This window comes from Brassica napus, chromosome C3, assembly GCF_020379485.1.
Source record: "Brassica napus cultivar Da-Ae chromosome C3, Da-Ae, whole genome shotgun sequence".
In the NCBI taxonomy this organism is placed as follows: domain Eukaryota; kingdom Viridiplantae; phylum Streptophyta; class Magnoliopsida; order Brassicales; family Brassicaceae; genus Brassica; species Brassica napus.
Genome location: NC_063446.1, coordinates 5581822 through 5605926, shown reverse-complemented (window position 1 = coordinate 5605926; position 24105 = coordinate 5581822). Strand labels below are relative to the sequence as shown.

The 24105-nt window shown below is 30.7% G+C and overlaps 3 protein-coding genes and 1 long non-coding RNA gene across 8 annotated transcripts; 3 read left to right on the top strand and 1 right to left on the bottom strand.

The window, feature by feature from the left end:
* The first annotated feature begins 83 nt into the window (after positions 1-83).
* On the top strand, positions 84-1627 carry LOC106386936 (60S ribosomal protein L10a-3). The gene is made up of 5 exons (XM_013826763.3): positions 84-235; positions 522-744; positions 833-998; positions 1083-1288; positions 1381-1627. The coding sequence occupies exons 1-5, from the start codon at positions 231-233 to the stop codon at positions 1432-1434; spliced, it is 654 nt and encodes a 217-aa protein (XP_013682217.1). The 5' UTR covers positions 84-230; the 3' UTR covers positions 1435-1627.
* A 1322-nt stretch (positions 1628-2949) lies between these two features.
* LOC106386937 (putative fatty acyl-CoA reductase 7) lies at positions 2950-9430 on the bottom strand. 5 transcript variants are annotated; one of them, XM_048752154.1, is made up of 11 exons: positions 9388-9430; positions 6877-6969; positions 6643-6746; positions 6349-6557; positions 5150-5250; positions 4867-5059; positions 4611-4772; positions 4410-4491; positions 4020-4307; positions 3803-3930; positions 2950-3443 (listed from the first exon to the last, which is right to left on the bottom strand). In XM_048752154.1, the coding sequence occupies exons 2-11, from the start codon at positions 6950-6952 to the stop codon at positions 3293-3295; spliced, it is 1494 nt and encodes a 497-aa protein (XP_048608111.1). In that variant the 5' UTR covers positions 6953-6969; positions 9388-9430; the 3' UTR covers positions 2950-3292. The 5 variants fall into 5 exon arrangements, with proteins under 5 accessions (XP_048608111.1, XP_048608110.1, XP_013682219.1 ...); XM_048752153.1 differs by lacking the exon at positions 9388-9430 and having other exon boundaries at positions 6877-7079; XM_013826765.3 differs by lacking the exon at positions 9388-9430 and having other exon boundaries at positions 4041-4307; positions 6877-7078.
* A 9237-nt stretch (positions 9431-18667) lies between these two features.
* On the top strand, positions 18668-20254 carry LOC106385152 (NAC domain-containing protein 90). The gene is made up of 3 exons (XM_013825108.3): positions 18668-18971; positions 19461-19747; positions 19829-20254. The coding sequence occupies exons 1-3, from the start codon at positions 18812-18814 to the stop codon at positions 20087-20089; spliced, it is 708 nt and encodes a 235-aa protein (XP_013680562.1). The 5' UTR covers positions 18668-18811; the 3' UTR covers positions 20090-20254.
* A 2374-nt stretch (positions 20255-22628) lies between these two features.
* On the top strand, positions 22629-23538 carry LOC125584156. The gene is made up of 2 exons (XR_007321146.1): positions 22629-23104; positions 23190-23538. It is a non-coding gene; the product is annotated as an uncharacterized LOC125584156 (long non-coding RNA).
* Positions 23539-24105: the final 567 nt, after the last annotated feature.

The following is a 24105-nucleotide window of genomic DNA, read 5'->3' as shown; positions in this document are numbered from 1 at the left end:
GAAAAAAAAAAAAAAAGAAACTGATTTGAGGACATTCATATACATATATATATGGCTTGAAAGCTCCCAAGTGGATAATATTAATATGGGCCTAAATGGGCTTTTAATTGGGTTAAAGTAAAATGGGCTAGGGTTTCGTCTCCTCTTCTTGCTTGGTTCATAATATAAGTCACTCTCAACCCCTTTCTCTTGCTTGCCGTCCTTACAGCATCCGAGGAAGTTTGCCAAAAATGAGGTTTGTATGCTCAAAACTCGATTTCATTTTTCTTCTTCGTTACAAGTTTAGAATCATCTTATCATGTTTGCTAGTAGCTCCCATCTGTAATCAAATTGACTGGTGTTGATTTTGGATAATCATAGATTAGCTTTAGGTGGAAAAAAAAATGATTCTTTACACACAAAAAAAGTATTGTCCTTTTTTTTTTTTATCATATGTGTGAAAGTTGATCACTTTCATGAGTAGATTAAGTGTTTAGGTTATTGAAAGTTTGGATTTTTTATTTTTGTTTGGAATGATGCAGTAAGCTCCAGAGTGAAGCCGTGAGAGAGGCGATCTCCTCCATGATCACTCACTGCAAGGAGACAAAGCCACGCAAGTTCACCGAGACCATCGAGCTCCAGATTGGTCTCAAGAACTACGACCCACAAAAGGACAAACGGTTCAGCGGTTCCGTCAAGTTGCCTCACATCCCAAGGCCTAAGATGAAGATCTGCATGCTCGGTGATGCCCAGCACGTTGAAGAGGTTAGCTTTCACTCTTTTTAAGAACAATCTTAAGAAGCTGAGAAAAAGATAGCAACTTTTGTGGGGTTTTGGTGGTTTTACTTAATAGGCTGAGAAGATTGGGTTGGAGTCTATGGATGTGGAAGCGCTTAAGAAGCTGAACAAGAACAAGAAACTTGTCAAGAAGCTAGCGAAGAAGTTCCACGCTTTCCTTGCTTCTGAATCTGTTATTAAGCAGATTCCTCGTCTTCTTGGTCCTGGTCTCAACAAGGCAGGCATGTTTAAACACCAAACCTAATCTTTTTCATCTCTATATTATTTACCATATTATTCACTCTTTTGAATTAACAAATTAACAGGAAAGTTCCCAACTCTTGTGAGCCACCAAGAGTCTTTGGAAGCCAAAGTGAATGAGACCAAGGCAACTGTGAAGTTCCAGCTCAAGAAGGTTCTTTGCATGGGTGTCGCTGTTGGTAACCTTGACATGGAGGAGAAGCAGATCTTTCAGAATGTTCAGATGAGTGTCAACTTCCTTGTTTCACTTCTGAAGAAGAACTGGCAAAATGTTAGTAAAAGTCTTACTTCTTTTATGTTCCTCTATTATCCTCTGTACATTTTGTTAGTCTTTTAACTCGAGAGTTGTTTCTTATTTTGCAGGTGAGGTGTTTGTACTTGAAGAGTACAATGGGTCCACCAAACCGTGTGTTCTAAGCTTATTATTATCTTAGAGTTTCTCTAAAGATATCATCATCTTCAAGGCTGAGAATAGATTTGATTTTCATTTCTGTTGTGAGCCTTCTCTACTTCTTGGATTAATTTCAGAATCCTTTTTTGGTAGGATCATTTTCTTCAAAGACAATTTTGTTTCTTTTTTTGCTATTATATGATTAGTTGTCTTTTTTCATTTAAGTTTTCAAGATTTGCGATTTCGTTATCAATATCGAAATATAATGTGTCAAATGATCTTAACATCTGACAACAAAACCTTTATAATTTGCTTTTTCTGTCTTGGCTCTCTGTATGCTCAGTCGTAGATTCACGTAAAACCACAGAGCATAAGTTTTAGTAGCTCTTTAAGTTTTGATCAAAAAAAAAAAAGTAACTCTTTGAGTTTTATCAAACACTGGGAAACCAAAGTCGGAGACCAAGTCCGTTCGGATATTTAATTAATTTCGATTCGGATCGGTACTATTTTTTCGGATCGAGTTCGGTTTGGTTTTTCAGATTCTGGTTTTTTTGCCCAGCCCTAGATAAAACTTTGGAGCTGTGTTTGTGCTTAAAACCAATTCGGAGACCAAGTTGTGTTTGTGAGAGCACAGAGTTTCTTGCTCAGGACCTCCCAAGTCCCAAGAGACTATATACAATATAGTATCAGTTTCAATTTCTTCTTTTAAGAAGAAAAATGCATAGTCTAGTGACTGATTAAATATCATTCAGAGGGTTTGGTTTGCAACTCTTTCATGTTGAATTTTAAGTGGTCCAAAACTACTAAATCAAGTATAAATAAAGGAAAACATCACATAAAATTCTGAATGTTTATGAAAGACATTTTTTATTCGTCTAAGCTAATAATTTATAGTATGAAAGACATTTTATTCGTCTAGACATATTCTGAATGTTTATGAAAGACATGTTGAATTTTGAATACATATTTTATGCGTTCAGAAAAAAAAAAAAAAATAGTAGTCTAACGCATCAAGCTTGTCCACAAAACTTGCTCTAGCTGCTTTCTTTCTTAAGTCCGTAGCTCAAGTTTACCAGGTTGCTATCGAAATTTCAGTACGATCTGGCAGATCAATGCATTGTATGTGAAGTAGGTCTGGGCATTTTAACCTGGACCCGAAGACCCGAACCGGAACCGGAACCGATCCAAAAATATCCGACCCGGAACCGGACCGAAAATGTACAAGTACCTTTTGGGTCTAAATTTTTTTTACCCGAAAGAACCGAAACCGAAAAGGAACCGACCCGAATAGACCCGGGCCCGAAAAGAACCGACCCGAATAGACCCGACCCGATAAAAACCGATTTGTACCCGACTTAAAAACATGTATATCTAAAACTATGATGTTTTTGTGTTCTATTTTATATATATTATTTTATGATTTAGTTGAAATATCTTTTGTGAACAACATTTGTTATTATTTTTTAACATTTTTTAAGTAATATAAAGCTTTAAAATGTAAAATTTGGAGTTTTAAAATGTTTTATTTTAATTATTAATAGTTTCATTTAAGCTGTTTTGTAAAATTTTAAATATATATGACAAATATTCAACTAAAGTTGATGGAATTTGGTATATCATGTCCTTTTCAGATCCTAAATATCCGAACCCGACCCGGACCCGGACCCGGACCCGATATGAACCCGAAAAATTACGGATATTTTATGGGTATTTTAATTATAGACCCGAACCGACCCGGACCCGAGAAAAACCGACCCGAACCCGAACCGAAAATTTCTAAGTACTTATTGGGTCTAAATATTTAGGACCCGAAAAAATCCGGACCCGAAAAAAACCGGCCCGAACCCGACCCGAAGACCCGAACGCCCAGGCCTAATGTGAAGTTTATTTCTTGAGTACGTGTGTAATGAGGCCACGGATATGTATATTCATGAAGTAGTCTTCCCAATCAATGCATTTGGTGGAGCCGATTAATTTGTCTATCTCTGTGCCTTCATTCTTGATTCGTAATCTTTCCAGGTTTCTATCATCAAATCTGCATAAAAATAACATCAACAAGAAACTAAATTAGCTGGAAACTAAAGCTTTAAAAAGCTTTTATAGAACATTTAGTGTGATTTGCAATCATATTTGCTATGCTTTTCAAAACAATTAAGCATTCATCTTAACTTACAAGTTTATAAAGATCTTTAAGCCTTTCATTGATAATAAATACGTCTATTATTTGTCTTTTATAAATTATTCCGGAGGAACGACATATCATATGTATTAAAAGAAATCTATAATATTATATACCATTCAAAATGGAAGAAAACTGTTTTTTTTTTTTGAAAAGGAAGAAAACTAATGTTAAAGGGAAAGTTGAAGGAAATGTGAGAGTCATATTGAACATACATGCCTTTGAAGATTACATAAGGCCTGTAAAGTTTCACCATTCTCATCGCTATATTGAATCTACGATTGTGAACTTCATATTTCTCCCCGAGTTGCGATGGAAAAATTAATCTAAGTAATCGCAATATCTGAAAACAAAAAAATAACAGATATGAGAATGAGAGGATGCATTTTAAAATTACTGCTCTTCATATAAAAATGTATTTCACGTACGTACGTGCAATTTACATAAGTTTACCTGTAAAGGTAATTTATAACGAAGGCTCGTGTAGACACGAAACCTAGCCATTGTGGGAAATATTTTGACGTTTGGGACAATAGGCAAGCCATTGCGACCGAGCAGAGGGCTCGCCAGGAAAAAACGATTTAGAATTTCATATATCTGTTTATACATCACCGGGTTCTGATAAGATGAGCCGACATGGTATATGGTATGACTCCCTGACTCACGTGAATGTTCAGCTGCGGTCACAATCATTGCGTTTGCCACCATATCGACGGGTATCTTGTAGTATATATACATGCATTTTCACGTTAGAATCAAGCTAGTAATAATAGAATCTTAATTTACATTTTCCAATATTGGTAGTATGCTTAGTGAGCTTACAAGATCACATACTGCCATATCATCAACAAGGAAACACTTTAGCAGTCCCTTTCTAAATGAAACAATCACACTGTCTATGGTCCTTCATATATACACAATAACCACAAATAAATTGAATTAGAAAAACTCAAAAATATACTTGGATGAACAAATATTTAAAAATCGAATTAAAAATGATTAATTAGATCAGTGATAACTTACTTTATACTTTCAATCCAGCCGGGGAATGGGTCAGAGAAAGTGCTTGTGATAATTGTGGGACGTATGATTACAATAGGCATAGATTTTCTACAGTAGCCAATAAGCATTTCTCCCATTGCTTTCGTGAAGACATATGTGTTTGGCCATCCATAAAGTTTTGCCCTAATTAAGATTTTATAGTATATACCTCAGCCTCAGTTAAGTTATTTCATATATTATAAGATTCTAATTTTAGCATTTGAAATAGTACACAAACCTTTTCAATCCGAGATCTTTCATGGCTTGTTTGGTTTCTTCTTCTGAATAACCTAGTTTCTTGAGTTGTTTCAGTTTCTGCTCTACCAATAACATTTCCGCATCGATATCTACCTTGTTTTTGCCATTTAGACTTTCTCCCATAGCAAAAGGTTTTTCTAGTATGAGTCCGGATCTTTCCCCACAAACATAGGCTAGAAAATAAAACAATATTTACACAACGTTGGTAGACATAATTACTGCTTATCTATCAATTTGGTTATAAAAAGGTTTAAATGATTCACCAGTAGATACATGAAGAAGCAATTGTGGTTTTGCACACTTCTTAGCAAAGTTAAGGATATTGAGAGGTCCAAATGTGTTGATCCCAAGAGCAACATCATATCTTTTTCACATACAAAAACAAAAAACAAAAGCTAATTAATAAGGAAAAAATCGCATAAAAAACCTTTAGAGTGACACTTACTAGTACTTTAAACTTTAAAGTTTTTTCACTAACACTTTGAAGTTTTTTCACTAACACTTTTAACTTTCAAAATGACATTTGTATCATAAAAAACCTCCAAAATAAAAAGTTGACCTGCTAAACAGGTAAAATAATGATGTGTCAGTTTTTTCTCAAAAATAATTATTTAATTATTAAAACAAAAAAAAAAAAATGAAAATAGAAAATTAAAGAAAAATCAGAAAATTTTAATAAAAACTCATAAATTAAATAAAAATTCAGAAAATTTAAAAAACAGAAATTAATTAAATATTAGAAATTCAAAAAAATAAATCAGATCAAATTAAAACACAGAAGAACAAAATTCAGAAGTTCACAAAAAAAAAATTTCCCTTTTCAACGATGATGGTCGGAAACTATCATTGGAGATATGCCAAAAATCATCATTTTTAATGGTTATCTTAGAAACCATTATCGTCACTAGTGGTATATTTGATATTTTTATTGTCAACGATGATATGATATATTTTAAAAAAAAAAATCTTGTAATAAAAAAACTATTTTGAATTTTTAAATTTTCTAATTTTTTGAAATTTATGAATTTTTATTTAGTTCATATGTATTTAATCTTATTTATATAGAATTTTTAGTTTTTATTTTTATTTTTATTTATTTTTCTGAAAAAAAATATTTAATTTTCTGATCTTTTTTTTGTTTTTCTGTATTTTTATTAAATTTTCAATTTTTATTTAATTTTCGGATTTTTTATTTAACTTTTTGTTTATTTTTTAATTAAATAATTATTTTTTGAAAAAAAAAACTAATACATCATTTTTACCTGTTTAACATGTTAACTTTTTATTTTGGAGGTTTTTTATGATACAAATATCACTTTGAAAGTTAAAATTGTTAGTTCAAGATTTAAAGTGTTAGTAAGTGACGCTTTAAAGGTTTTTTATGTGATTTTCCCAATTAATAAGGCAATAACAAGAGATATATGTTATGTCATTTTCTTTACAGATTAAGTAAATGTAATACCTTTCATCGAATCTCGTGGTGGCAGCAGAATTCACAATGATGTCGATCTCTTGCATCATATCTTGTAAGAGATTAGAATCTCTGATCACTCCCATATTGTTTAGTGATATGTCACCCGGAATAGGAACAACTTTCTCCGATATTAAAGCGTTTAGACATTCATCACCAACATTCTTTCTCAACACCCTAAATAAATCTTTCTCGAAAACCTGTTTACGAAGTAATCAAGACCCGAACATTCAAACTCGTACGATTATTTAACGAAAAAGTTTGGTCATAAGTGTGTAAATACACCTCACTGTGTAACCGTTGCTTCGCGGCCTTGTTGTCGGATGCTCTTACGAGGAGGTAAAGCCTCCTCACCTTTGGTTGCAATCTCAGAACTCGCTCCACGAAAACTATTACAAATATTGATGAACATACTATATTTAATGACAAATAAATGGTAATAATTTCTATTAAACAGGTTCATGCTCAAAATATATTCAACTGAGATATCATGGTATATGAGAGTATAAAGATTATTACCTTTAGCAAGAAAACCGGATGCGCCAGTGACGAGAACTGTCTTATTCTCAAGAAACTGAACACAACTTGGTTCCATAGTTGAAACTCAAAAACCTGAATGGAGAACAAAGAGGAAGTATGAAATGTTTAGTTGCTGAGAATGTGTGATCCTAGCTATCCGTACGTAGCACTATATATAACACATTTATATATAATTTATAGCACCAACTAATATAATTCAATATCTACTACTAGGTGATAATCCGCGCCCTGCGCGGAGCGAGTAGATTTAAAAGTATTATAACTTTTAATATGTAGACATAATAAAAGTTAAAGTCATAGTAAAAAAAATATATATAAGAAAGTACGGGTTATAGCTAAAAATTTTAGTATGTCAATATAAATTTATATGCGATGGACTTTAAAATTAAATTGTATATTTGTTTGCATAAAGGTAAATTATAAATATAAGATTAAATGAAACATAAGCAATAGTCTAATAAAATATAAAAGGAACAATATATCAGAAAACAAAAGAAAATGAAAAATAGAGACAAAATAACTGTTGTCAATTATGTCTTCAGAAGTCTTCGTTTGCAATCCTATTATGAGCAATAGCAAAGAGATCATCTTGAGAAATTAAAAACATTATTTAACAAAATATGTGAATGCATGTATTACATCAATCGTAAAGCATCAATTTCTGGAACACCAGTGGGGTCGAAGACAATTTTGGAAAACCCATCAATGTTAGTAACCTTCTTAAGTCGGCCTTATTATGAAAGATGAAAAATATTAGCAAGATATACATATAATATCAGCTCCAAAAGATTTATTATATACAATAAATACAATAGATTACCTTGTTCCCAATTAATTTGCCAACACTGTAAAACACATAATACTATGTCTGCATCTATAGAATTCCATAAATCATTGAAAATATGAACAAGTGCACCATAAGCGACACACTTAATGACGACGTTACTGTAAAAAAAAGGGATCAAACCATCTGATACTATACAAGTTCTGGTCACGCAAACTTCATTTCACAAATATTCTCCAATCCTATTATGAGCAATAGCAAATAGATCATCTTGAGAAATTAAAAACATTATTTAACAAAATATGTGAATACATGTATTACATCAATCGTAAAGCATCAATTTCTGGAACACCAGTGGGGTCGAAGACAATTTTGGAAAACCCATCAATGTTAGTAACCTTCTTAAGTCGGCCTTATTATGAAAGATGAAAAATATTAGCAAGATATACATATAATATCAGCTCCAAAAGATTTATTATATACAATAAATACAATAGATTACCTTGTTCCCAATTAATTTGCCAACACTGTAAAACACATAATACTATGTCTGCATCTATAGAATTCCATAAATCATTGAAAACATGAACAAGTGCACCATAAGCGACACACTTAATGACGACGTTACTGTAAATAAAAAGGGATCAAACCATCTGATACTATACAAGTTCTGGTCACGCAAACTTCATTTCACAAATATTCTCCGATCGATTAAGGTAAGTATTTCAATTCTTTGAATTTTGTTTCCTTGAATACGTTAACATTCTCATTTTTCTTTTCTATAATATATTCGATCCCGTGATTAATTCAATTGTGTTTCCTTTTAAATTTGAAGCATTAAGTTTTGGGAATAAAAAAGGGATTTTCGATGACTTGAATCTAAAAGATCATAAAACGATTTGAAGCTCATATTAATTTTTCAAAACATTATGATAAACATGGTTTACTTGTTGCAAGATTAGATATGAACAGCAATACATGTTATGATATTTTATTACAAATCGGCATATCAAGCTAAAATAACCAATTCAAACCGTAAAGAACTTAGTTGTACGAAGTTCAAAGAATCAATTATTTACTCAAGCGTAAATGACTTAAAACACACGTATATTTTATTGCCTTATTTAAATGAACCACTTTCAAGTTTTCGAACAAGCAATAAAGTCTCTCTTTGAATGGTAATAATATGTTGCCTTAGTTAAATCCCCTTTTTTAAAAAAAATCCGAGTGTAATGTTGATCGAAAATCTTATAGTATAATGTAATGACCAGTGGCATTTGTTTGTAATTATTATAGTTGAGAAATGACTTTTAAAAAAATGAGGTGAGAGTGCATGTGGTGATGACACCTAAGAAATGGCACACATGTAATAAACACATGAAGCCAATGTTATTTTTTATCAATGCTCCTCAAATAATAAAAAGGATTAAACAAGTAAAACGTGATGCAATACACCTTTTTTTTTATAACCGTAGTATGATCCCAAAGGCTTTCTAGTTCCAAAGACTAATCATTACGAGGTCCGCAGGATCCGCGTTTTCTTACCACTTAAGGTGCTCCGGGTGGCCAAGGGAAATCGAACCCAGTGCGGTACTCACAGCTGTGAGTGCTTCCAAATTGAAATTAACTAAATACCAAAAAATAAAATAAAAATTGATTCTTAGATCGGTTTTACTATCAAGAATCTCATGTTAGGATCAATGTACCTGTAATACTCGATTCCATTCGCCAACATCGAGACCTACTGAAACTATTATTAAAGAATCTGCAATGCCATCCCCTGTATATTAATTGAGGAACATTTGAAAAGAATCAACCTCAATTTTGTATTAACTAAAATAGACCCCAATGTATAGGTGGCACTTAATTAGGTAGTCAATTACATTCAATTGAAAAATAAGTAGGTCCACATTCGATTTTTATATGTTGTTAGATACATAAGTTGGTCAAACTATATGATATAATGATATGATATGTTATTTTCTTTCCTTAAATCAAACCTACGGAATTACCATAAATGACTAATATATATATGACAATTAATGATTTTAATAATAAAGATTTGATAACAATTTATATCTCCTCCATCATTTTTTGTTTAATTTTATATTATTAAAATAAATTAAACAATCAAATTAGCTATAAAAGTAAAATTTAGATTTTTTCGTATATGTTATATTTTGAATTTTTAAAAACGACAATAAATGACTAAAACTATTAAAATTATTATGTTAAAAATTAATGATCAATGGTTTAACATTTTTATTATAAGAAGATACACATGATTTTAAAACCATATGAGTAAAAAATATCATTTAATAATAAAATAAATATATATATATAGATTAAACACTATATACAATAGGATTACATAAATATTTTAATATTAAAAGTTTCAATGAATTTTCAAGAACATTTATAAATTATAAACTTATTAAAGATTTCAGATTGAAAATTTTGTTATCGATGATTTAAATATTTTGTTATAAAATGATATGAATGATCATAGAACCGTATGATTATAAATTCTTATTTAATAAATAACTATATAAAATATACTATTCTTAGAAAAATAGGTTGGTCCATCTTAACTTATATTACACTTTTTATTAAACTAACTATCGAATTGATAAATAACGTACCAAAAAATGTTTTGCACTTTCCTTAAATAAAATCTACGAAATTACCTAATATGATTAACATATATGTGAAAATTAATTATTATGAATAATAAATATTTGATAACAATTTTTGTATCTTAGTTCTTTTTAAAAAATTTATATTATTAAAAGATATTAAAAATCACATTAAATATATAATAAAAAACATTTATATTTTTTTTATATGTTATATTTTAAATTTTTCAAAACGTCTATAAATTATTAGAAATTTGAAGATCACCACTCTTAAAATTTTGTGATCAATAGATTATTTTTTTGTCATAATAAGTTACAAATGATCATAAAATTGTATTAATATGAACTTTTATTTAATATTATAAGAAGATACACATGATTTTAAAACCATATGAGTAAAAAATATCATTTAATAATAAAACATATATATATATATATATATATAGAGATTAAACTATATACCATAAGATTACATAAATATTTTAATATTAAAATTTTCAATGAATTTTCAAAAACATTTATAAATTATAAACTTATTAAAGATTTCACATTGAAAATTTTGTTATCGATGATTTAAATATTCAGTTATAAAACGATATGAATGATCATAGAAGTGTATGATTATAAAATCTCATTTAATAAATGACTATATAAAATATACTATTCTTAAAAAAATAGGTTGGTCCATCTTAACTTACATTATATCTATACTATTAAAGCAGGATCCTATTGTCATAATTACCTTAGGGGCATGTTTCCTTCCCTAACATTGCATGTTTCATTAAGGGCAATTAAGTAATATTAATAACAAATCTATATTGGGTCATTATTTATGGATCCGGCCCAAATCAAATCTCTCTGGGGCCATTTGGGCCTATTAAAAAATCAGATTCAATTCTCACCTTTTTTTTTCCTTTGGACCATTGAGTCCAAGTTCAAATAATTTTTTTTCAACTATTCTTAATTATTATTTTTTCTTTTCTTAATATAATTTAAGCATTCATAAAAATAATTGAATTTTTTTATTGAAAAGTATAAATCTTTATTAAAAGTATATAATTTTTTAATTAAAATATTAACCCCATAATAAAATTAATTTATCAGAGTTATACCAACTTAATTCATTAAAAAAATAAAGTTTAATTTTTTTAACATAAATAGTCATTTAAAATGAAATACGATAAATAAAGATAAAATTTTTAAGTCTTTTATAAAATAAAACACAAATATATGAAAATGTGACATTTACTAAATATTTGTCAATTGAAAAAAAAAACAAAAATAAACCCGCACTTTGAAAGCGCGGGTCAAAATCTAGTTTTTTATTAAACTAACTATCGAATATTCGAATTGATAAATAATCTACCAAATATTGTTTTTGCACTTTCCTTAATTAGAAGCTACGAAATTACCTAATATGATTAACGTATATATGAAAATTAATTATTATGAATAATAAATATTTGATAACAATTTTGGTATCTTAGTTCTTTTTTTAATTTTATATTATTAAAAGATATTAAAAATCACATTAAATATATAATAAAAACATTTATATTTTTTCTTATATGTTATATTTTGAATTTTTCAAAACGTCTATATATTATTAGAAATTTGAAGATTCTCACTCTGAAAATTTTGTGATCAATAGATTATTTTTTTGTTATAATAAGTTACAAATGATCATAAAATACAACGCATATGAATTTTTATTTAATAAATATTCAAACTAAATAATATATATATATATATACTAATGATTTAAAGCAACAAGATTGGCTGATCAATTTAGTTGTCCAGTTGAAATCTTTCAAAAGTATGTGAAAGACTAAAGTCAAAGTAAATATGGATTTAGAATAGTAGTTATATTTTACTAACCAAAATACCGAAAAAACCGAACCGAATCGAAACCAACCCGATATCTGGATTGAACACCCCTAATCCAAATGAAGCCAAACTATTGTTTCATTCTCCAAAATATAATAAAAATAATAACTTAATTCCGTGCAAGGCGCGGGTCTTATCCTAGCTAGGCTTATATTATCGAAGAATAATGCCTTTCGATATATGCTAGTTTCTCTATCGCTTTCTCAATGGTGGTTCGAAATCTTCTTGCTATTAAAAATCTTTTTTATATTCAGATCTTGTTCGAGTTAATCAACTAATTGCCCATGCTTCCTATTTGCAACAACTTCATCATCAACAACAACCAACTAACAACTACCTTCAATTACTCCTTTATCAAAAACTCAATTCCTACAAAACTTTTCTTCTCATATTAAAAGCAAAATTTAGTAGATGTAGTAGTTAGCGACCAAAAAAAGAGATCTCTCTAATGGAAACTTGCTTTTATTTCTGATAAGCGCATGTTTGAAAGGTACCTACCTTCCTTAATGTTGGTTCTGAGTGCAACCAATCTCATTTTTGTACTGTATCAGCTATTTTATTCGTTACTTTTTTACCATTTGTTATTTTGTTAAATAATATTGTTTATCAATAAATCTGATATCCGTGGCACAATTATCTTTGTATCTTAAAATTATTTACGAATTACACGAGTGGAATTATTATAAATAATGTTGCTCCAATGTTTAGTCGGTTGATTTCTTGCATACAGGAGCTACGGAGAATACTGAACAAAGAATTACCATTAGCGAGGAAACCGGAAGCGCCAGTGGCAAGCAATGTCTTGTTCTCAAGAAACTGAACACAATTTGGTTCCATAGTTGAACTCAAAAACCTAAGTGAAGAACAATTAAGTGAAGTGTTTATTGAAAATGTTTGAACCCAGCACTATAACACATGCCGGCCCAGAAGAAAAGAAAAAATTGTATGTGGACTCCCTCGACTTGGTATTGGATCAAATGCAACGTTGGTATCTCTTGGGATAGCAAAGAGAAGATTGGAGGTGCGGCTTGGGTCGTAAGGAACTATGAAGGTTAAATTTTTACTCCATAGTAGTCTACCCTTTGGAGAGTGTTGTGAATACAACTATTGCAAAATGTACACCCACACGGCCCTACGCATGACATGAAGAATCTCGTTTACATGAAAAAAAAACTCTAATCACAATGGTCACCTTGTAGCCTTCACGGGAATAGGTCTTCGTTCCCCACGTGAAACACATTATACTATCTCTTGACCCAATTTATACGGAGTATTTTTTTTCTCTGGAACCAACTTAATTAGTGGGGGAAATGGGCAACACTTACTATCTTATGATTACAATTATTTATTATTTATTATATATGAGTCAAAAATATATATGGCCTTAATAATCACTCCCTTATATATATAATTGAAAAGTATATGCATATGCGCTAACTAGATTTTAATTTGATGGGGAATCGTTATAAATCTACAAACGAAATGGCACAATATATTATTAGCAAGTCGTTATAAGAAAAATTAATCACTCCTAAACTCTTCTTTGACATGTATTTTCATAAAATGAAAAATAAATTACTCCGTGCTCCTCTCAAATTTTTAAATAAATTTCAGGCATAATTATTTTCTTTGCATGGGTGATTATAACTTTCTTCGACGATCGTGATGAATCAACTTATTCAATGTTCGATTGGACTATTAATCATTAGCGAGGAAACCGGAAGCGCCAGTGGCAAGCAATGTCTTGTTCTCAAGAAACTGAACACAATTTGGTTCCATAGTTGAACTCAAAAACCTAAGTGAAGAACAATTAAGTGAAGTGTTTATTGAAAATGTTTGAACCCAGCACTATAACACATGCCGGCCCAGAAGAAAAGAAAAAATTGTATGTGGACTCCCTCGACTTGGTATTGGATCAAATGCAACGTTGGTATCTCTTGGGATAGCAAAAAGAAGATTGGAGGTGCGGCTTGGGTCGTAAGGAACTATGAAGGTTAAATTTTTACTCCATAGTAGTCTACCCTTTGGAGAGTGTTGTGAATACAACTATTGCAAAATGTACACCCACACGGCCCTACGCATGACATGAAGAATCTCGTTTACATGAAAAAAAAACTCTAATCACAATGGTCACCTTGTAGCCTTCACGGGAATAGGTCTTCGTTCCCCACGTGAAACACATTATACTATCTCTTGACCCAATTTATACGGAGTATTTTTTTTCTCTGGAACCAACTTAATTAGTGGGGGAAATGGGCAACACTTACTATCTTATGATTACAATTATTTATTATTTATTATATATGAGTCAAAAATATATATGGCCTTAATAATCACTCCCTTATATATATAATTGAAAAGTATATGCATATGCGCTAACTAGATTTTAATTTGATGGGGAATCGTTATAAATCTACAAACGAAATGGCACAATATATTATTAGCAAGTCGTTATAAGAAAAATTAATCACTCCTAAACTCTTCTTTGACATGTATTTTCATAAAATGAAAAATAAATTACTCCGTGCTCCTCTCAAATTTTTAAATAAATTTCAGGCATAATTATTTTCTTTGCATGGGTGATTATAACTTTCTTCGACGATCGTGATGAATCAACTTATTCAATGTTCGATTGGACTATTAATCTAGTTACTTACATGTCAAGTCTTCTTAACCTTATTTTCTTGTCACTTTTACTGCTCACGCAACTTGTTTGACAACTTTAATGCAAATTCGGTATTGCAAAACCCCACGAGCACGCAAATTATTTGGAAAATTTTCCACCCAATAAATAATTCATAACGGAATATTGTTCTTTTTGTTTTGAAACACAAACGGAGTATTGTTATTTTCTTTTCTTTTCTTTTCTTTGTTTTTGTTACGGAGAAAATAATCTTGTGTTTTCTTTTAGAGAAAATGACTAGGATAGCACTAAAAAAGTTTTTGTCACAAATATAACTTCTAGGAATAAAAATGATCAAAATATCACTTAATGTTTTATCAAAAGAGATAAATATACACTTATACCCGAATGGTAAATTAATTTAGACATTAGGGTTTAGAGTTAAGGGGTGGAGTTTAGGATTTATGATTTAGGGTTTAGGGTTTAGGGTTTAGGGTTTAGAGTTTAGAGTTTAGGGGCGGGGTTTAGGGTTTAGAGTTTAGAGTTAAGGGTGGGGTTTAAGATTTAGGGTTTAAGGTTTAGAGTTTAGGGTTTCGGGTTTAGAGTTTAGGTTTTAGGGTTTAGAGTTGGGGAGTGGGGTTTTGGGATAAGATTTCAAATTTTGAAAAATAAAAAAAATTTAAATTTTTCAAAAGATAAAATGCTATTTTGGTCATTTTAGTTTTTAAGGGCTATTTTTGTGACATAAACTTAGAAATATGCTATTTTGAAGATTTGCCCTTTCTTTTATCACCGAAGGCGAAAGAACGCGAAAGTCCCACATCGTTGAGCTGAATCAACGCTCCTCAACTAAGTTTATCAAATAACTTGAGTAGTTGAGTTTGATATTTATAATGAACCATCTTAAACTAAGGATAAGCACAATACCGTGGATTCGAAAAACTGAACCGAATCTAATTTAAAAAGGTTGTACCAAACCCGAAAGTTTTTAGCTCGTAACATATCCGAATAGATTCAAAATGGTATTTCTTTAGAATTTGTTCCAAGTCCTATATAACCCAAAATATTTTGAGTATCCAAAAATATCGGAACTACTATCAAATATTTAAATATATCTAATGCTATATAGATTTAATTTATCCAAAAATATTCAAAATACTCAAAATATCAAAAATATCTCAAATACCTACTAGTTCTCTACTCAAAATATTTAACATACATTATTCAAATTTATATGCCGTGAATTATTATTACTTTTGAATTTTGAGACTTTGAAATTATATTTGGATTTTTAATTTGTTTACATAATTTAAACGGGTATAGGAACAAACTGAACCCGCAAAAATTCGAACCTAATCCAAACTAAAATTTTTAATTCCGCATAAGATTTTAATTTGCAGTCCTAAAAAAATTCAAAACTTAAACAGAATCGAACCGAACTCAAAAGGTTTTAAAGTACCGAAGCCACTCATTTCTTCAGGAAAGAGTCTCGGGTGGCCCATTTTTCAAGTATATAGGTTAAGATTAATTAAGATCGCAACATACTTAAAACGAGTTATTGATGTGGACACACTTTCAAGTTTCACCTAACAACCCATGATGGTGTTTAGTTTCCGTATTGGTTCATCTCTCTGTTTTATATATATAATTTTAGATTACAAACCCTTAATGACGGGTTAGGACTTAGGTAGGTAACCCCTAATTTATATATCTGCCCAATTAAGTTTAGGAGATGAAACTGTTCTATACTAGTCATGGACATGAAACTCATCATAGTATCCCCAATTCTCCGAACTGGTCCTTGATTTACGTACAGTGGCACAAATTCCCATCTCTAAGCACTGAATCGTTATCTAACTAGTGTTTTATACTCCCTTCTGTTTCAAAATACATGAAATTTTAGCATTGTGCACGACTATTAAAAAACTTGTTTTTATCTTAAAAGTATTATTAAAATATAAATTAAAAGTTATTCAACCAATCACAATACATACTAGCTCTGGGACGGATCCGGATATCCGGAAAATTTAGAGTATCCGGATTCGGATCCGTGGATTTAATATCCGGATCCGGATTCGTGGTTTCCGGATATCCGGGTTTCGGATATCCGTCTCGATATTCTATTATCCGCGGATATCCGGATATTCTATTATCCGCGGATATCCGGATCCGGATCCGGATCCGTCAAAATAATTAAAAATAATTTTTTAACAAAAAATATTAATTTTCTAACAAAAAATATTAATTTTTTTAACAAAAAATACTAATTTTTTTAATATAATACATAAATTAAATATTTATAAATATATTTATATATGTTTATAATATTGTAAAACTAAAATATAATATTATAAGATTAATTCATGTATAAATATTAATATATCAAATATAAATATTAATAAAATTTAAAAATTTAATGTATTTTAAAAATACGGATCCGGATCCGGATATCCGGACCTAAAAATTACGATATCCGGATCCGGATTCGGTTTGCACGGATCCAAGATTTTACTATCCGGATTCGGATCCGGGCACCCCGGATATCCTATTTTCGGAGCGGATCCGGAGCGGATCTCGGATCGAATCCGGATCTCGGATAATAAGTCTCAGGCCTCATACATACTACACAATATCATTGGTTACACAGTTTTTGATAAAGTTGAAAAGTGCATTGATATATGAAAATATCATCTATTTTGAAACATCGAAAACTCCCTAAAACATCATCTATTTAGAAACGGAGAGAGTATTTAAAATATCAGTTGACTAGGGTATCACAAAGCTGATCAATGTTTTCCTTTTGTAAGTTCACTATCCCGGGAAAAGGCCTGCTTATATATAGATTAGAAGATTCAATCTATTTTGGCAAGATCGATCATAAGTAAGAAAAATCCAAACAAAATTGCCTTAATGTTTATATAAATAAATAACGTGTATTTGACTATTTGCACAGACGAAGAAAAAAGGAAAAAAATGTGCCATCTGTAACTATGACAAAAATTGTTACACAAACTTTAATTTCACAATACTAGCTGTCAATGGGAATTTTACTATATACCTCCCAAAATTGAATTTTTTAACATCGTACATTTTTTATTATATGATTAATGTAGTTGTTTAATATTTTTTAATAATATAAAATTACACAAAAAAAAGCTAAGATACAAAAATTGTTATCAAATATTTATTATTCATAATCATTAATTGTCATATATACGTTAATCATATTAGACAATTCTGTAGCTTTTATTTAAGTAAAGTGTGAGAATATTCTTCTGTATATTATTTATCAATTTAATAGTTAGTTTAGTAAAAAGTATAATATAAGTTAAGATGGACCAACCTATTTCTGTAAGAATTCTGAATTTTATTTTCATAATGACACGTGACTACAAAACAATGATGTAATGTTTCTCAATATATAAGGGATTACATATGACGAACATCTTGACAAAGAAAATTGTCTTCTATAAAACTAGGAATTAGAAACAGAATTAAACCTATAAAGTACGAGTAATTTGAATTTGCTTAAAAGAAACATAACTATATTATAAAATTGGCAAGCTGGATTGAAAATATAGAAAAGTCAGGGAAAAGAGACGATTTTTGTTTTTTGGTGTAAGAAAAGAGACGGAAATTTGACACCAAGACGAGGCTTGACTCGTTCAATTGGCGTACGTGGCTCGTAAAAAGCTTACTAAACAGTAAACACACATTACAACGAAAGTAATCGGATACACACACACACAAGAACATCCTTGTCTTTCACAATATCCGACAAAATGGAATAATAAATATAGTATAAAAGAAACCTTAAAACGCGTAGAACTTTTCTCATTTCACTCGGAGAAACCAATCTCTACTACTTCAACACCTTCTTTAATGTCTATGAGTTCTATATTTAAGAAGCAGATAGATTTGTCATAACATATTTACAATACAGAGGTTTCCTTTTGTAGCAAGTCTATTTTATCACATACAAAAATGGAGGAGGACCTTACAACTGGGTTTCGCTTCTATCCCACGGAAGACGAACTGGTTGTGTTCTACCTACGAAACCAGCTCGAAGGAAGGAGTGGTGACTCAATGCACCGTGTCATTCCCGTTCTAGATGTCTTTGAGGTCGAACCTAGTCATCTTCCAGGTACGCTACCCTCACTAGAAAATGTAGCTTCAACCTCCATTATGGCGTAATATTACTTCTTGAGTCATAACGGCATAAAACAAGTTAGGTTTTGTAGCACGTAGACTTCTTTATTTTAGTGTTGTATATATATTTGCCATTCTTCGGTTCAGGCTACTCAGTTTTCTTGTTTCAGAAAAATAGTTTTTGGTTAAATATATCTTTAGTTTTCAAAGTAAACCAAGGTTCCTTCTGTGTGTATTTTTCCGGGTTCAGATATGAGATAAATAAAAAATCATTAATCGTAATGGTAAGAGTACGCTGTTTGGTTTTTAGATTAAGGTTCTACGTACTGTTTTTTTTTTTGTCACCGCGGTCTTACGTACTGTTTAATTCAGATATATTTGATTTATTATGATTGAACATCCTATGGAATATAAATAATAAAAACTCGTGATAATGATTGTGTGTGTGGTCTGTGGAACGTACCCTCTTTGTGGGGGTTTGCAGATCTTGCGGGAGAGAGATGTCGAGGAGATGCTGAGCAATGGTTCTTCTTTGTGCCAAGACAAGAGCGCGAAGCAAGAGGAGGCAGGCCGAGCAGAACCACTGGTTCTGGGTATTGGAAAGCAACTGGATCACCTGGTCCAGTCTTTTCCAAGGATAACAGAATGATTGGAGTCAAGAAAACTATGGTTTTCTACACCGGAAAAGCACCAACAGGAGGAAAAACAAAATGGAAGATGAATGAGTACAAAGCCCTTGACGATAGAGACAACGTTTCCACAATCCCTAAGGTTGCATGTATAAAGTTTTTTTTAATACGATTCTTGATACAAAGTGTTAGAAACTCATTAATATTTCTTTTTTAAATGTAGTTGAGACATGAATTCAGTTTATGTCGTGTCTACATAACATCAGGAAGCTCAAGAGCTTTTGATAGACGCCCAGTGGGAGTTCTTCAGACAGGGATAATGCTTACAAATGATGCTGCAGTTGCTGAGACATCATTTATTGTGGGAACGTCACCAGAAATTTCCATGTCAGGAGGAGAACATGTTGATCTCTCTGTGGACACAGACATGGTGGATGGTTTAACTGAACCAATCTGGGAATGGGAGCAGCTGAATTGGCCTTGAATCTAACGAAATTCATAAGCAAGCAAATTAAAATAACTAGTTATTACCCATTGGTTATTACATTACTACTACTCGAATCTATGACCGCCAATTATTTTTGTTTTCCTTGTAACGTTATAATTTGAGTAAGAATAAATGAGAAAAGATATTATATTTTTTTTTTGAGAAAATAGAATGATTTTTTTGTTGGCTTAGTTAAGAGTCTTAAGACGAATAATCAACAAAGAGGAAAAAATATGAGACAAAAGTAAACCGGGGATCGAAAACAGAGAAATATTATTCCATATGTTTCAGATTAAGTGTTGTATCTGTTTCATATTAAGTGATGATGTTTAAAAAAAAATCATACTTATTAATTTTCTTGTGTGTCTAAATAATACATTATTTGGTTTGATTTTGTTAGATCGAAAATCAGAGAAATATTATATTTCATTTGTTTCAGATTAAGTGTTGTATCTGTTTCATATTAAGTGATGATGTTTAAAAATATTTCATACATATTAATTTTTGTGTGTGTCTAAATAATACATTATTTTGTTTGACTATGTTAATAAATGAGTTAAGATAATACAAGTAAAATTGAAAAAATAATTAATATTTTCATTGAAAATATAAAACAATAATTATAATGAAATAAATTTTAAAAACTAAAACAATCTTAGTATAAAACAGATGGAGTATAACTTGGGTGAAAGTAGAAAAGTCATAGAAAGCTATTTTTTTTAAAAAAAAAAAGGTAGAGAACTAATTTACTTTTTTTTTTTTTTTTTTTTGAAAAAGAACTAATTTACTTGAGCATGCATGTTTTCAAAACCAGCTGGATATAAACTTTAAATAAACGAGAGATCCAAAAGGACAGATTTGTTCTATTATGTAGAGAAAGATCGATGACTTTGGAAGAAGACTACAATGAGTCTTGGTCGTCGTCGCGTCGATAGTTTGTCACATAAGCAAAAATACAAAGGAGGAGAGTATTGGATCACAGTCAATGCTCGAAGCCAAGACCTAAATACAATTGTCGTTACTCTAATATCATCTCCACTGTGTTTTATTATTTTTCTTAATTATTTTTTTTTGTTATTTTCTTCTTTAAAATATAATTTTTTTTTACTAGAAATAAAATATGTTCTAATGTATTTTTTAAAAATATCAATTTCTAAATACAGAATAAAGTATAAAAAATAGTCTCTCAGTTCCAAAATACTCTCTTTCCTAAAAAGTAATATTAAAAATATAAACCAAAATTAATTCGGTCAATCCTTAAAAATAAGTATAAAACATCATTGGTTACACACTTTTCAATAAAACTAAAATTAATATAAATATATCAAAACATTATCTATTTTGAAACATCAAAAACTTTATCAAACATCATCTATTTTGAAACGGAGAAAGTATCATCTTTTATCTATAAATAAAAAAAATATAACACTTTTTATTTTGGAAGAAAAAAATAGAATAAAGTTAAGAGTAGTTTTGCTTTTAAATGTTAATATAAAAACAAATATAGATCTGGGTTAAAGATGCTCTAAACTTTGTCTCTCCGAATTTATACAGTTCAGTTAAACAAACTAAAATAATCACATGATTAGTAAAATTCGTGAAACTAGTTCGTAATTATAGTACAATTAATTCTTCTATAAAATCTAGTTTGAAATCAATAGTATCATGTCATTTCAAATAATTAATTGTATTTATCCTTTAAAGTAGGTTTTTTTGGTAAAAAAATGTTTTCACCTCTTTACTGGAAACCCAAACATTATAAATAGTCTTTCACAACTTTGAATTCCGGTGGCGGAAGTTACAGCCGCAACCTCTTTAAACTAGGTTATCGGTCTACGATTACGCCGTGAGTGTGAACATAAGAAATAAATATATTATAAATTTAGTAAAGTTTTTTTTGGTGTGAATTTTAGTAAAGTTTTTTTTGGTGTAAGGGCACAAGTTTTTTCATATGTATTTTTATTTTTTATTATAAAATCATATTAAATTCTATAATGTAAAAGTTTAGTAAAAGTCTTAACAAAATATAAATTATAGACCGGGTGATTGTGGTCGAGTGGTAAGGAGACGGGATTGAGACGCCAACACGTTTCATGTTCGATCGACCTGCTGCGCGAAACTAAGTCACAATTATCCTGGTCACATAACACGGATATGGGCCTATGCTTTAATCAAAATATATATATATATATATATATATATATATATATATATAAATTATATTTTGAGGGTCTAATTTTTGTGTGTTAGAGCCCATATCAAGAAAAATATTTTGAAGGCCCAATTTAGAAACTCTTCTGATGCTACCACTTGAAATCTGACTCTATTAAAAGGAGAATAACAAGCCTTCTAAGCTATGCCACGTCGGATCAGAAAATCAGCCGCTCATATTGCAGCAATCATCCATTTCATCTGTTTCTATTTGATTTTGGGCTTCGTCTTTTGTTCTGGGCTTCTTATTTTACCTTTCCTTAGTTTTTAGTGAATGAGAATAAATTCCATAAAAAAATGAATTTAATATCAATCTACCCGGATCACAATCTTTACCGTTGGATTGGATTTAATCCAATGGACCACATCTGACCATACTCTCTCTCTCTCTCTCTCTCTCTCTCTCTAACGACACTTTGCTTTTCGCTTTTCCTTTATTTTTTTTCTCCGAAACTCATCTTCTCTCCATAGATTCTCACCCAATCTCTTAATCTTTCCATGGAAACATGTAAAAAAAAAAATTCAATCTCTCATCAATTTCGTCTACTTCTTTATCATTCCATGAACAAAAAGCTTGGCTGGAAGAAGAAAACAGTCGAAGGTCACGACTTTAGAGGAAAACGACGAAGCTCATGACTGGATGAATAAGATGACGACGATGAACACAAGGCCCACCACCACCAGATCTAGCTCTGCCGAGATGAATCCGGCCAATATCTATCTCCCTCTTCACATCTCCTTCCGCTCCTCCCTACTCCAATGAACCACGCCGTGTCTGCATCTATCGGACTCGCACCTTCGGTCTCTGTATCGTGTTCCATTTGCTATGTATTGGTTTCTCATCAGTTTTATTTTCTGATTGTTTTGTGTTTTGATTCTTCTGTAGAGAAACGAAAAGCAGGATCTGAAGAAGCAGTGGTGTGGTGTGGAGATGTCAAAGGAAGGTAGCGGTGGTGGTGGTAGTGGAGCCGAGCAAGAAGAAGAAGAAGAAGAAGAAGAGAAAGGCAGAGAAGACAGAGATGCGAGGAGGATGGAGTCGGAAGATCACGACGGCGGCGTAAATTAGGTTTAGGTTTTGGTTTATTAGGTTTGGTTTAGTTAGGTATTGGTTTAATATGTTTTAGTTTTTGGTTTAATGTATTCTGGTTTATTAATTTTTTTTTATCCTGGTTTAGTTTTATACTTAATTGTAATCTAATTTTAATTAATAAATAAAATTTCATTTTTAATTAAAATTAATTTTCGTTTTTTATAAATAAATTTTTTTATTAATTAATTTTATTAATTAATTTTAATTATTTAATTTTAACTATTTTATTTTAAATTACAGCATTATATTTATGTCATTATAAAATATTTTACAACACTACAAAATAGCTATGAAAAATTACATAATAGCCGACAACAATTTTTACACATTTCAGGGCAATGGAAATAAAGAAGATGGTTTTGAGGTGCCTGTTCCGCAAGCTCTGCTCAACACCATAGGATAAACACACAAGTTCAATGTAAAGATGACTGAGCACAATCTATCTGGTAGGACATGAGTGATAACCGTTACGAAAGTCTTGTCTCCATCTGCTCCACGATCTATACCAGAACCAATAGCAGATCCAATTATTGGCTCCAGTAAATGAGATACTAGCGACTGGGGATGATGCTTCTAAGCCATCCAAAATCCCTCAAGCTTGTGCAGTTGTAGGGCTGAAAAGGATGGGTGATGGTATTGAGAATGGCAACTCTAAACGTTCCAAGGATGGAAACTAGATCTGCTTCTCATCTTTGCGAAGACTGCATGGTTC